This window comes from Cibotium barometz, chromosome 9 (assembly GCF_041138505.1).
Source record: "Cibotium barometz isolate CiBa-2024 chromosome 9, ASM4113850v1, whole genome shotgun sequence".
NCBI lineage: Eukaryota > Viridiplantae > Streptophyta > Polypodiopsida > Cyatheales > Cibotiaceae > Cibotium > Cibotium barometz.
In genome coordinates, this window is record NC_141054.1 from 27,594,610 (window position 1) to 27,610,322 (window position 15,713).

At 38.9% G+C, this 15,713-nt stretch overlaps 1 protein-coding gene across 1 annotated transcript; it reads right to left on the reverse strand.

The window, feature by feature from the left end:
• Positions 1 to 7,661: 7,661 nt before the first annotated feature.
• On the reverse strand, positions 7,662 to 13,937 carry LOC147635408 (coatomer subunit delta-3-like). The gene is made up of 11 exons (XM_086802681.1): positions 13,432 to 13,937; positions 13,297 to 13,336; positions 10,951 to 11,174; positions 10,597 to 10,839; positions 10,344 to 10,512; positions 9,915 to 10,216; positions 8,984 to 9,167; positions 8,738 to 8,891; positions 8,550 to 8,612; positions 8,379 to 8,475; positions 7,662 to 8,203 (listed from the first exon to the last, which is right to left on the reverse strand). Exons 1-11 carry the CDS (start codon positions 13,432 to 13,434, stop codon positions 8,114 to 8,116), a joined length of 1,569 nt encoding a protein of 522 aa, XP_086658807.1. The 5' UTR covers positions 13,435 to 13,937; the 3' UTR covers positions 7,662 to 8,113.
• Between the last annotated feature and the right edge of the window lie 1,776 nt (positions 13,938 to 15,713).

The window sequence follows — 15,713 nt, forward strand, 5'->3', positions numbered from 1 at the left end:
TGAACATTGGCTTCCTTGAAGATGCATAATATTGACTTCAAAAAATTTACCTTGAAGTTCTGTAATGTGTACAGATTTCTTTGGTATGAACTTCTTCAGTGCCACCTTTTGTCCAGGTGCCGAAGGTGCTGTAGCTCCATTCAAAGGATAGAATATTTTCATGTGTCCCTTTTCCTTGCATTTTCATGTGTCCCTTTTCCTTGCATTTGAAACATGTAATGTTATCCTTGCTCACAAATTTCTGCTCCTTGCTGGCATTGTCAAAATTTTTTGGTTTTGGTGTGAAAACCAACTTTCTTTTTTGTCCACTATTTGAAAAGGTGAACGTGGATTTCTTTTCATTAGACGATGGTTTTGAAGTGTTGGCGCCCATAGTCTTATGAAAAACCTAAGCTACTCGAATAGCATCCTCAGCCGTTTTGACCTTGCATTTCTTTACCTCGTACTAATAATCACGAGCTAGACCATTGATGAAAATCCCACACAAGGTATAATCATCAGATTTGGCTTTGGCAGCCAATTGTCTAAATTTTTGTACAAAATTATCAAAATACTGATTTGGCATGCTATTTTTAATAAGCTTGGTAATTATTTCAAATTCATCCTCCAGTTGGACAAACTCTTTCTTAAAAGCTTCCTCAAAACTTTGCCAAGTGGGAATGGAATCATCTTTGAGATCCTTCCACCAAGTCAATGCCTTTCCTTTCAATAAACCATGCACCATCTTGTAGCTTTTGTGCGTCTGTGAATGGATGAAAGGCAAAATGTGTAGTCCACCTATTGAGCCAGGCATCTACACATTCCTGAGTCTTCTCCTTTTTCTCACCGCCGTAAACTTTTGGTGCAAACGACGGAGCAACCACTTTGGTAGGAGTAGGAGGTGCCGTCCCAAAAGAGATTTTTGGAAAGTCAAAATCTACCTTTAGTGACTCCATCTCGTCATGACATCTGGAAATAGTTGCCTCAAGACGCTATGTCACTTCCAAAAATTCTCTCTTTCCAAGAGCCTCCTCTTCTTTAACTTGAAATTTTAGATCTTTCCCACCCAAGTTGGGATGATCACTCATCTCATCAACATTGTCATTGACTAAGAAGTCAATATGAGCCATTGTAATAAAATTCTTCAAAAATCACGATTCACTTGAATTCAACTTTAATTGCCCTCTTTTGACCAAAATGATCTAGCAAATCAATTCGCTAGAACTAACTGCACATAAGAAAAAAATGCTTTAATTAGCATTTTGGTGGCTAAACAACGATAAAAATTCATGAAAACATCATCTAGAATTAACCAAACGAAAACAACTATAAATATGAGGCATACTCGCATTATACGCGAATAATCCGCATCTATCTAATGTCAGCAGGTAAAAAACGTACTTCAACACTAGATAAGCCTTGAGAAAAAAGAATTATCATGATTTTTTTTATTTTTCTAGGGCCTCTAAATTTACTAATTTTGAAATCCACCAAATTCTATTTTATGGCACTCCAAATTTAAATTTTTCCAAAAACTTTTAACAATAAAATTTACCAAAATACAATTGATATTTCAAAAATACCAATTTCTAGGATTTTTCAAATAATTTCTAGGATTTTTCAAATAATTTCTAGAATTTTTCTAGTTTTTGGTAATTTTAAAAAACTTACCCTGAGAATTCCATCGAATATGAAATTTTTTAATTCCACCCGACAATTCTCAAATCCAATTAAAATTTACAATTTTAATGAATTTACTAATTTTTTGGGCAAAAAAAAGATTTTTTAAAGGAATTTGAACGGTCACGGTGAATTTTCCAAAAAAAATTAATGCACCCCGAACGCATTAGAATACGAAAAGGTCAAAAAAAATCAAAACCCGAAAGGTCATGGAAAGTCAAGGGTTGCTAGAAAATGAAAAGATAAAAAATATCAAAATTTGAAAGGCCAGAAAAAAATTTTGGACCCCAAAGGTCAAAAGGGCTCATCATGAATTTTTTGTTTAAAAAAATAACCACGAAATAAGAAGTTTTTTTCTCTCTTTTTTTGAAGCTTTAATTTAATTTTGATTAAGCTTTAATTAAATGTAATAAAGCTTTAATTAAATGTAATAAAGCTTAATGAAAAGATTTAAATAAGCTTTAACAAAAGCTTTTTTTTTTAATTTATTGAAGATAAACATGGGGGATCTATGCATCGATGGGCTGCAGCACAGCAGCAACCCCCCTGGGTTGCGCACACATATGAGAAAGAGAGGAGAGAGAGCTTTGCTTCTCTCTCCCACTTCATGCTCATCTCCACTTTCTCTTCTTCTTCTCCATTAACTATTTTGTCAAATTGATTAAGGTGATTAATCATGATTATATTTGGTAATTATGATTAAAGCTTAATCATGTTTAATAATAATTAAATCTACCCCACCTATGAGGTGTTCACATGAGGAAGAAAAATATGAAGAAAATTTCATATTTGAGAGATGGAAAAATTTACACGCACATGGGAGAGAACCCGATGTACCGACATACTGTCCCCTACTGCATTTCAGCAGAAAATCAGCAGAGATTTGATAGCATGCCCGCGGGGGAAACCCATAAAAAATACATAAAAATGTTTTTTTAACCTTAAAATGCTCAAACAATGTCCTAAAAATTAGGAAAATTTTCCTAAATTTATTTGAGATGTAGGGAAATCCTTTTTTAGCAAAATACCCACATTATCATGTGCGGATTTTGGTTTAAAAAATTCGTAAATGCTTATTTTAACCATAAAAAATAAAGAAAAATAGCATTTCCACTCACAGAATTTCCCCGCAACGTCAATACGTCATCTAAGTTGAGAAGAACTGTGTTCCAACTGCCATATTGATGTTCCAAACATATAGACCACCAAAACAAACCAAAAAATTATATTTTTTTGTTTAGTAAATGTTTAAATTTTACTTAAAAATGCTAAAAATTTTGAAATAATGAGAAAAATAAGAGGAGAAAAACATCAAAAATTAACTAGAGACCGCTCTAATACTATTGTTAAAACCCTAAAGATCTCTCTAGCTAATAACCATGCATAAACATGCATGAACCAAGCATATACTCACCCACCCAACCACCCCAAGCCCAAGGGTGCACACATAAATACAATGAAGTATCACATATCTTACCTTAGTGTCCCATACCACCAAGAGATATGACTTCACTCCAGCAGCACTTGGCTCTAGCTTGAAATGGCAAGAGAGTAAACACAATCTCTACACAAGAGAACATCCCTTTAGTGTACCCCATGCCCCTATTATATAGGAGGACCCTCAAGTGACTCTTGACTCTCCATTTCCATGTGTGACCCTTGGTTGCCTAACCCTAACCTCAACCCAGGGTTAGAGCGTTGGCTCTATCAATGAAGTGTGTGAAGAATACGAGAAAAAGATCTGGAACATCAAAGAAGATCGGGCAAGACAGGAGCAAGAGTGGACAAAAGTTGGTGAGAGAGATGCACTCATCACTGGAGTACCACATGTGCACTCTAGGGGAGTACCACCTTGCACTCACATGAGGGAGTACCACCATGGAAGTTTGGACATGAGAGCTCCAAGAACATGTAAAATTCATATGTCAAAAGTACAAAAGGTGGCAATGATATACCATATCCATGATCCCTATATCTTTTATCCCCCAAGGCCCCATTAACCCATCTATGTAAATGACCCTAAGCCCAAAGTTCCTACGCCTATTCTCCATGTGAATGTGCACCTAAACCTCTACATTACAACATGATTCGGTGAGGTTTGCAAGTGAGTTTAACCAAAAGGAATTCTTGGTAGAGAACCCAAAGCATGGGTACAAAATGGTTGCAAGAGGTACAAGTATGCTTGTAGTGAATGGAGAAATGCATACCCAAGGTCAAGGAAAAATTGGAAATCTGGCACAAAAGAGTTGGATGTGCAAACTTGCAAAGGCTAAAGAGCATGCTACCCAAGTTCAAGGTTTGGATGTATGTCATGCATGCCAGTTGGGTAAGCAAGGTAGGCACACATTCTAATGGATACCAAAAGATGTGGGAGACCGTTGAAATTGAATTTATATAGATGTGTAAAACCAAAAAATCTGAGAAGTGTATCATCTTGGGATACTCTCAAGAAAGCAAGGGCTATATGGGTTGTAACCCATGAGCTTAGCAGGGCTGCTTGTGCAAGGTAGAGGGAAAAACCAGTGGTTAACTCATGAAATTTTTGAAATTGCATGGAATCCCTTATTTAAAGCAAGGCTATCTTCAGACAAGAGACTAGCAAAAGTAAGATGACTTGGTTTGTAGGCATAGTAGTCTCACCATTCTAGAAGCTAAAGAGAGTCATAACAAGAAATGTCTTGTGATTTTGCACTTGATGGAGCTCATTGTGCAGCCAACACAACCATTGCTTTAGAGACCACTCTTAACATATGTAATGGGATTGCATAAATACATAGAGAAAATGAATACCCTCGCTTTCTCAAATTCATCTTCTAGGACAACTTCCATCCCACCCAAGCAATGAACAAAATCTAAGCTGACTCCATCTTTGAGCAAGTGAGTTTCCCAACCATCACTCATAACTCAGTCATATCATTCCAAACTCCTTACAGTTTCACAACATCAATCACCACATTTCTTGCCAAAGACATGCAATGTGTATCATAAACCATGAAGACTTATCCCAACCATATGATAAACGCTTAGATTTAGAAGTACTGTATAGTATGAAGTGGGTTGTTTCACCTCATATGAAAACTATATTGGATGTGGAGATAATCACATTATTTGAGTCGATTTTTTGTCTTGGCATCCCAATTCATAACTTATTTCAAATAGTGATTCCTACTTGAACCATTAATACAAAAAAGAATCCTCATTACTTTTTTGGTTGGATATATGTGCTACACCCGTGAGATGCTTTAAAAAATCTCATTCTTACAATGCTCTCGCATTTGAGAAAAAGAAGTTGTAATTTCTACTTGGGTGCTTTTTATAAAACAAAAACTTCTTCGGCTTTCGTCCATATTTTGTATGCATTCTATCAACCATAGGATCTACTTGATTTAGTACAACTTGCTGACCACATTTTGTGTGCAATTTAAATGGGACTACTCATGCTACTCCCTCCTCAAGACCCCTGAAGTACTGCCATACATACAAAAGGTGGACCTTGGAGGTAGAAGTTGAGCCATGGAGATGTAACTTCTCTCACTATTGTGTGCAATAATATGTAAGTACATATTATAAGGCCACACACACATCAGCCTTCTATGAAAACTTGAATATCTTGAGACTTCTAGTAGTCAGTGGCAAACAAGTGGATACAAATGAAGGCAATGAAGCTTATCTTGACAAAAGGGTTGGAGGAGTAAATGCCTTTTAACATAGACAAGGTCTAGAATGCCTTCTAGAAGTAAGTGACAAGTGGATAAAAAATGAAGACAATGAAGATGATACTGACAAAAGTTGTCAGACCTCAAGAAAGAGGAAGTAAAAAGGGAAAAGGATCTTGGATTCTAACTTGGTCAGATGCATGCATGATGGTGATGCAAATGTCGTGTGGGTGGACTGCTATTTGAACGCAAATGCATACTCTATACAATTGGGCATAATATTTCTACAAAGAAATGGACATGAGTTGGCACCAACAAGGCCCACAAGAAAGGTTTTTTAACCCTTCAATCCTAACCAAGGTCATATACTACATGATGGGATGAAATGACATGCCAAAGCCTATCGCATGTATGTTAAGCACACAATAGAGGATACTACAAGCCAAAACAGAGAACCACACCCACCAAGTCCCCCACGAACAAGAAGCTAAAAGGTTATTATGTCAGTGGTGCTCCCACTAGGATAGAGAGAGGGACATCCACCACAACAGAAGATCATGGGGTGCATAACCCAAAGAACTTTCTTTTCTCTACACCCCTCGAGCTCACAAGACAAGTGAAAACCCCATAACAGTCTCTACAAAAGGATCCTCTACATACCATTGAAGAAGAGCATAGAGAAATGAAAGCAAAATGAGCTGGAGGATGAGCTAAAGAAGGCCATGGAGGCCAAATTACAAGATGCAAAAGAAAGATTGGTGTGAGGAGAGCAGCACCTCCACCTTTATAGATTTGGAAATTTTTAATTTGGATGACTTGATAGGGTTGGAACACCCTACTGATGATTTTTGAGAGGTACTAGGCTCGAAGGATGACAAGGAAGGGAACAATGGAGGAAGGAATGACGAAGGCAATTCAGAGGATGGTGAAGATGCATGCCAACACAAAACCTAGGGAGCTTCAAAGCAAACCACAAAGAAGGGTAAGGAAAAGGTGCAAGAAGTGCTAGCCAATGTGCATGAGGAAAAACATCAAGGTGAGCATGCAAAGAGGGAACTTCTTGACGTGCCCACACATTATATCGCTTATGTAAGGTTTGGATGTACATCATGCATGCCAATCGGGTAAACAAGCTTGCATGTATGTAATGCATGCCAATTGGGTAAGCAAGCTAGGCACGCATTCTAATGGATACCAACAGATGAGGAAGACCGTTGAAATTGAATTTATATAGATGTGTGAAGCCCAAAAATCTGAGAAGTGTATCATCTTGGGATACTTTCAAGAAAGCAAGGGCTATATGTGTAACAGGGTAGCTTGTGCAAGACAGAGGGCAAAAACCAGTGGTTGAAATCACAGGGAACCCCTTAATTAAAGCAAGGCTATCTTCGGACAAGAGAGTCATAACAGGCAATGTCTTGTGATTCTACACTAGATGGAGCTCATTGTGCAGTCAGCACAACCATTGCTTTAGAGACCACACTTAACACATGTAATGGGATTGCATAAATACACAGAGCAAATGAATAACCTCACTTGCTCAAATTCATCTTCTAGGACAACTTCCATCCCACCCAAGCAATGAACAAAATCTAAGCTGACTCCTTTGATCAAGTAAATTTCGCTCCATCTTTGATCAAGTAAATTTCACAAACCACACTAAGCCATTTCCAAAAGCTCCCATTACAAAAAAAGCTTACATCCATCACTCGTGACTCCCATAGCAAACACTCATATCATTCCAAACTCCTTACAATTTCACATCACTTGCCCCATTTCTTGCCAAAGACGTGCAATGTGTATCATAAACCATGAAGACTTATCCCAACCATATAATTCATGCTTAGATTTAGAAGTACTGTATAATATGAACTGGGTTGTTTCACCTCATATGAAAACTATATTGGATGTGGAGACAATTACATTTGACTCAATTTTTGTCTTGGGATCCCATTTTATAACCTATTTCAAATAGTGATTCCTACTTGAATCATTAATACAAAAAAGAATCCTAATTACTTTTCTGTAGGATATATGTGCTGCACCCAAAAATATATTTCTTACAATGCTCTCGAATTTAAGAAAAAGGAGTTATAATGCAAGGTAAAACGAATAAAAAGATAATGGCATGGGTTCAAGGGCATGACTAAGGGCCACATCATGCAGGGTGCATTCATTGTACACCATAAGCCTTGTGCTTGAGCTTGGGTTGGCAGCTGGTCACATGGAAGGAAGCAAACACTTGCTCTCATTTAGCAACAATGCACAATTAGTTCCATGTTCTTCGTTGTAACCAATTGATGCAACCATTAATGCCTCAACAAATGGCACGCTGTTACACGATTATTACTTTTGAAAAAAGGTTGATTAACCCTTCAGATAAGAAGCGTCAATTGAGATCGTCTTCAATGGTTATATGTAAGGACTACATGCATCAAATACCACTGAGCCTCAAATAACCCAGTACTGTCAAAATAGGAGAAGAGATTTGAGTATTGAGAGACATGCTTTTATCATAGGGATTAGCCTGCTCAGTTGGTGACGTTCCTGAATCAATCAAGCAGGCATGTCCACTGCTATGATACCATGCACCCTCAACAAGCTACCAAGATGTATGTAAGAACGACATGGACCATGGCCAAAACCTCTGCTTAGGATGAAATCTGTGATAGAATTGACCTCACTTTGCTAGGATGAATATAGGCACAATGATGGCACACATCAATGTTGCGTACACAGGCTTCAAGCTCTAGAATAACTTCATCACTACTTGTGTGAAACGAATCCAAACAGCTACATTACACAACTTGGTAACTCTCTACTGCAAGCTGTGTTTGCCCACCGTGTTTCACGTAGTTCCCACTGTTCACATCACTTACACCTGCAAGCTATTGCTCACACAAACAGACATTTAGACAAACAATTGAATGAGAAGGATGGAAACGCAAAATTCCCTGCCTACGCAACAGCCCATGGGCAGTTGAATAGACAGGATTGGCCATCCATCCCTGACAGGCAGCCTAGGTTGGCCCCCTCTAACGGGCAGGGGAGATGATAATGTACCTTAACGTTGCAAAAGAATTTGGATGCGGAGAATTTGACATCAATAGGGAAGAAGGCTGATGGATCAGATGTTGGCACGATAAACTCCATGGATCCACTGCACACACAATGCCAAATCAATATTGTCCACATCTCTCATTATTGAGAAGGAGATTGTAAAATGCAGTAAACCTTCGGTTACTGTTGTCTATTAGGAGAATAGACCATTCTAAAACTGACTTCCTGGGATCGTACCTGTCCAAATGAAAAACCATAGCCATATGAGTCCCAAGTATATGGCCCATATCATCAAAAACCATTACACAATGCAGCAATAAATCGATGAGATGTCATGAACATTGAGAGCTAAGTGAACTGACCGCCAATCTCCATCAACCTGATTCACAACTGGGGCATCCCTAAGAGCGGGTAAGGGAATGGTAACCACAACATTCTTGAGCTCGAAAGCCTTGGACGCTTCATACTCAATGTTGACCAAGCATTCATTGCGAGAAACAGATGGCCAACAATTGACTAAGGCACAAAGAGCAACAATGGTGAAGTTTTGAGAACGCTCGTGTTGAAGAACTGAATGCTTGCACATGTCAATGACAAAAAAATCTTACTGTTTAGAGGTACCAGTGACTCGTCCCGGCTCTGCAGTCGCCACTTCAACACATCCAAGGGGGTGCCAATGGGAAAAGACGCACTTGCATTTTTCAATCCAAGAACCTTGTCTTTTGAAAAGCGATCTTTGTCGATGCGAGGGTGTGTCTTTAATTGAACATTCTCATTCGCACTAGTCTCTACCTGGAAGGCAAAAGGAAAAGAAAAACTTGTATTCAATAAGCATGGTGACATTGAAGCTTTCGACCTTTTGGATATGCCACATCAAGCATAGCACATCTATGCACAACAGTTCTACTCAAGGCTTCACACATTTCAACCACACGATTCCTGAAACAGGTGCTAGCAACCCTCTTAACATTCAGGCCTGTCACAGACTTCCCCCCGCCAATCCATCATTGACAACCAGCCAAGATGGGCCCCTGAGAGGCAGAGGGGTCCCACCACCGCAAGATTGACTGCCCATCTTTGAGGGGTTGCCAAGATTGTTACATGCTCCATGGACCAAGGGAGTGCCACACACAAAAGCAGATTTCTATATAAATGCTTGCATATATAGCAATCTAAGGCTGTTTACAGATATCTCCCAGTTGTTTGTGGGGCCATCTTTTTAACAACCCCTGCGATGTTGCCCCACATCCTACATCTAGAGCACTCACATACACATAAAATTAGACCACAAAAGGTTGGCTTAATCCAGGTCCACACAAGTTTGGCTCAACACACTGAGTTATGAGCCTGCCCCCCTTGCTTATATTGGACAAGGGTTCTAATTTTAGCCATATACATAGCTATCCCTTGCTTTTATTGGACAAGGGTGCTAATTGTAACCATTTACATATGGGACAGTTGCTTAGCTCTCCAGGTATCCTTCAAACTAATCCTTACACAACAAAACTTAGATCACTGTTTGAAAGGCGAAAAGTGCACCTGAAGGCAAATCTGAGCATTCTCATTACTCTGAACAATCAGTGTCATGGTCCCTTGTAATTCAAAATTCTCAAGGCCACCATCCTTTTTTAGTGTCACAATCAGCTTCTCTTCGATCGTTACCGTTACGGGATCAGTTGCAACAACAGCAGATTTCAAGGGCCCAGGAATAGGTTGGACCTCCTCCACAATGACTTCTCCCTCAGCTTTCAAAGACTCAAGTAACTGCTTTGTCCCTTGCCCCTTGCCTAGCTTCATGCCTCCATTACTAGAAGGTGTTGAAAGAGGAGTAGAGCCCCTAGCTGCCAAGGAAAGAATTCAACATGTAAAATACGGCCATGCCCAAACATATAAACCTACAGTTACTAGCAATTTTACCTACTAAAAGATCAGGTGAAATTTTGGATAAGGTAATTGGAAGCTAGCTACCTGCTGGTTTTGGTAAAGCGAGAGAGTCTAGAGATCCGAATCTCAAAGTGCTTCCTGAAGTGCCGTTTCCGAATGATTTGCCATCTTGATACCCATTTTCATACCTTCCAGACCCGTTTGCTGCTGATACCGGGACAAAACTTATGCCATCAGACCTCTGCCTTTCCAGCTGCACACAAGATCAAAATCTGTCAGCGAAACGTCAAGCCAAATATGAAATTGTACAGCTCTATCTTCCACGTCAGATAAGCACCTTGTTTTTGTCAATGGCGCTTGCTTTACGCATCATCACGTCTTTGGCTTCATCTATCTTGCTCTGTACGACCAGCTTGTGAAGCCTCTCTTCATGGCTCTCCATATCTAGATACTGCTTAACCTGGGTAATAGTCACATTCTCTTTGTGTCCCAAGGAAATCAACTCATCGATTGCAAAAATGAGCTCAAAAGCCATGCTACTAATGGCTTCCTCTTCCAGACTTGGACAGAATTCAGGTATCTGAGGCTGGTCAAGGCCTCCAATTTGGCATGCAAGTGCAACAACACCCTAGATTATGATAAGACTCCAAAAAAAAAAAAAAAAACATATTGCCTTTCTTTAAGAGGATACAATTTTGGAAAGCAACCTCAGTGTTTCGAGGTCTTCTAGTATATTGCTTTGCTTGTTTGTCACCAACAGTATGTAGAGTGACTCCAGGGGTTGATAAACATAACGAACATTTTCTGCCTCCACATATGTATGCTGCTTCTCACCAAGGATCAGCTTTGGAAAAGCTGCAAGCAACCCCTCAATTCGTATTCGGGTTATATTTGCAAATTGCCGGGAAATCAAAGCTGCAATACAAGAGCAATTCATTGAAGAATACAACACAGAAAGAATAAAGAAACTAATAGAATTTTTATGAAACAAAATATATGCATGGTACATTCACAATGGGTTCTGTTGGAATGTAAGCCTAGCGCGCACAAGACATAAGATGCCAAACAGCACTAGATGCACCATGCAAAACGGTTACCAACCTCTCCTTCTATATGAATGTAACCACCAACTCAATCAAAAATCAATCATCTCATTTTACGCCTATGTGTGTGTCTGTCTCTGCGCCTATGACTGTCTAGATATGGTGTTCTTTGATCTATTGAGGCCTCCTGGGCCTTTCTACACGTTCATGATACATGAATGATATCAGCCAGCTTATCAATGCTCATACTCCACAGCACATCGGAATGGGATCAAAAAGTACAAGAACAGGGCAATCTGCAAGATTGATCAATGATACGGCAATGCTACATGGGAAGAGGCTTCCCATGTCAATTTGAACTGGTGGAACCATGAGCTTATTATTATGACCATTGTTGGCTCACTTGTGATCACGCTCAATTACCAGGGACATTGATATAACCGCTGCTAGGAGGAGTAACCACAAGCTGACTGTTGTGATTACCATTGGGTCCCACCTGCAATCATATACCTAGATGAATCCAGGAACATGCCCAATTTAGGAACGTGCATGTTATATACTCATGGTAGTCAACCCACAAGACTAACTATCAACTCCATTATGCATAGTATGGACTAGATACTGTGACATCCCCACTAACATCATCAGTGCCCAATAGTGGGTGTAGAACTCTGTATCAAGATACTCTCTCTCTCTCTCTCTCTCTCTCTCTCTCTCTCTCTCTCTCACACACACACACACACACACACATAAGAGCATATATTCACACAAAGCCCTTCGTACTGAGTTTTTTGTCAAACCTCTGGAGATGCAGGGCAGACTCAGCCATAATGAAGCCTAGCACTAAGGGAAGTAGCAAATAGAAAGAATTGGTACAACAATAAGTAGTTGATAGGGCAAATGCACCACTAAAGATAGAAAGAATTAGCACAATTTCAACTAGCAACTCGGACAAAACCTTTTAGGAACGGGCATTGATAGAACTGCTGCTGGGAGGAGTAATCACAAATATAACTCAGACACTACTGGAGGGCTTAAATCTCAGTTTGGGGCTTGCTGCAACTAGCTGCTTTTCCTACCGTTTGAGCATGTCCCCAATGTTGTGTGTCCCCCCTACTCTTGACCAGACTTGCCCAACAAAGAGAAGAAAGTAAATAGTCCGTGGCAACTAGACCCCCTGAACACCTTGCACAACAGGTGGAATTCCATAAAATATTAAGCTGCCACACAGCTAGTCTGCTGGTCGCACTGCCAACAATCTGGAAAGCCACGACCGTTTGCTTGGCCAACAGATCTGCTCATGGTGTCTTTTGCTCCTGCTTGCTGTACCCCACCTCAATAATGGGCCTGCTCTGTCCCATGAATCGGAACCGGCTACTTAGCTGATCTACCCCCAATAAGCTTCCTTAATGTACAGCTATGGTTAAGTTATGCCACATGGACCAGACAGAGACATGTGTGCATGCAACAGTTGATGGTGGTCATATGTCCAACCTTAGGCCATCTACTTACAAAGTAACCTCAACCCACCTCCCAACTGACTGCAAAGCAGGTCTATCCTCATTGCAAGCAGCCTCTACCTAGCCACTCTTAAAGGGCCCGGCTCCCCAGTGTCACTTGGAAGTTGGGCTTGTTACGGATAACCATATTCATTAGTGAGCTTAGACAGCAGCAAAGGTGGATGAAATCATCAATTCAGACTGATTCCCATTCAGCTTCCATATGGGTATTACCATGATATCTGCTGTAAAGATTGGTAACATTATCACATGGGTATTACCATCATATCATGAAACACTAATAACATCATCATATGACCAGTAAGCATGGTTTTGTCATCATTTCAAGAAAGCTTTAAACAAAATACACCTACATGGTCACAGGCGAGACAGATCTGACTACTCAGAGAACACTGTGGAGGGTCTCCATGTCTCACATGAGACGACCTCATCAACAAACAAAAATGCAGATAAACTAAGGGGGAAATCGCTCACCTTTCCCATTTTTGGCGACAATGGAAGCTGCTAAAACCACCTGCAAATGTTGCACACAGATGATTTATATAACTGTGCGAACAAATCAAATCTGCAATACTTAATCGCAAAGGATTAATAAGAAGGAACAATTACCATTGTAGGAAAGGGCCCGATCCGGCCAAATGTGAGCTGCCCAATACACAAGCTTCACTGCAGTCACCAAAGAAGGCAGCTAAAGATGGGGATTGAGCAGAGCCCACGTCGATTAAGCAATGCAGAACTGCAAATCAAGAGCGGACAGGCAACAATATGGAAATTAAGTAGCGCTGGCGAATCGCTAATGGTAAGACTGATGAGATCTGAGATAGAACAGTAGTGGACATGCATATTGCAACCAATGCAGGTGAAAATGAAGATGGGTTCTGCCTTTCAATGCCTTCAAGCTTTCTAGTAATCCACCTTAATGGTAAAGCGGTGATTTTGTATGGTAAAATTGGACCATTGCATCTACCTTCATAGTTGTATATTGTAACAATGACTTTTCCATTGCATCTACCACTAATAGATAGTTGGTGCTTTATGCTAACTTGGAACACACTTTAATTTATTTTTTTGGCCTTTTTCAAATTGAATTATAGTTTTTATATATGCTTTGTTCAACTCACATTTCTACTCATATTTATTTATTTCTAATGTGGGTTTCTTTGATAGCATCTACCACTTTTGGATGGTGCTTTTTGGACTTTGGATTTCACCCATTAGATATTGCCTTGTTTACCTCGTGTCACTTAAAATTCTCGATTTAAATCAAATTGTACGGATGTCTCAATAGTAATGTGGCAATTAGTCCTAATCAAATTGTACGGATGTCTCAATAGTAATGTGGTAATTAGTCCTACTCTATTGGCAATTGTGAGTTTCATCTAGAGGGAATCCTTTTCTCTCCAAACATAAAAATATATAGGAAACTATATATGGTACAATTTGTGTTTTGTATTTAAAGATCTACCTTAATGGCACTTAGCAAGTAGTACTTGGGCTTACTCTCATAAATCTTCCTTTCTCATAATGGATTTGATTTCAATTTGGATTTTTTTGAAGTCATGTGAGATTATGGGTCCAATCGAAAGCACATAAACATAATTCTTGGTTAAATCTTTAAGATTTACATTGATGGTGGTGAATTGGCAAAGACAAGACTTGGGATAATGGATCTAATCAATGGCATGCTTTTTTATGTAAATTCAAGTGATTAGAGATATAGAACTTTTTCATGTTCAAGTAATATGTCCATCATTATTTTCAAATAGCTTTACAATATAATCCACATAATAATTATAACAAGAAATTTGCTATGCATGCTTGTTGAATTGTATTTACCCAAATTAGAGGATGTGTAAAGTTTAGTGCTCATTATGTCATGAGTCATTATGGTAAGTGGTGCATTAGTTCTAGTCATAAGAAGGTGAGTGCATTATTGTTGATCCACCATGCTCATATTTATTTGTCGTTCCTTTTGTTATTGGAGTTTCTTTTGCATGAACATGCATTCCAAAAGATGTGAATCATGAAATAATTTTTTAAGCACTAGTTGGATATCAAATTGTAAAAAGCAAAAGCCTTAAAAAGGTTCCTTTCTCTTGGTAAGTATGAAGAAATAAGGAGACAATGTAAATGGGTGTGTGGAAGCATTTTTCATCCCTCTATGTGAGCTTGAGTTTGATACCCATCAATCTATATTCATTTTTTAAACAAGTTATGAGTAAATAGTAGATAATGTGTGTGTGTGTGTGTGTGTGTGTGTAAGTACGGAGGCACAAATACCATTTTTTACAAATATCAAGTTGGTAAGACATCATATCATACCCCAACTGTCACCATAAAGAAAAGTATTAACATTAAGAACTTAAGATAGGTACATATGAGCCGACAACACCTATCTTACATGCTAGAGGCATCCTTCCAAATCATTAACAAAATACACATGCTTTAGGGTATATAAGGTCCTATTTTATAGGCATACATTACAAAAAAGGGGGGGAAATAGTTTTTATTATGGGGTTTTTCTTAATAAATTCTATTTAGATAATTAAAATTTACCATTTTTAATGAATTTTTAGTGTTTAAATTCTTTTACTTTGTGGATAGTGCTACCCTTGAATTATGGACATTAACTAACCAAGTAACTCCTCTTCTTTCACCAATGAAGAAATACCACCTCAAGTTTTCCACTTACTAAATTTGTACCTTCAGTATAACGAAACTTCACATATTTTAATGGAGTGGATTGTGAAGTGAAATTAGGGATTTTCTATAATCGACACCACATTAATAATCAGGCTATGTAAAGAAGAGGTATCGCCAAAAGCACTACCAGTCTAGGTGCGTCTAATAAAATGACCCTTTTTCTCTGTATGTTAAATCGTGTGACTAAA

Excerpts from the sequence above, each read along its gene's own strand:
- LOC147635408 (XM_086802681.1), bottom strand. Across the intron at positions 10,840-10,950 it reads TGAGGTTGCTTTCCAAAATT|ATACCTGAATTCTGTCCAAG; the intron begins GTATCCTCTTAA and ends GACCAGCCTCAG. Across the intron at positions 10,513-10,596 it reads GCGCCATTGACAAAAACAAG|CTGGAAAGGCAGAGGTCTGA; the intron begins GTGCTTATCTGA and ends TCTTGTGTGCAG.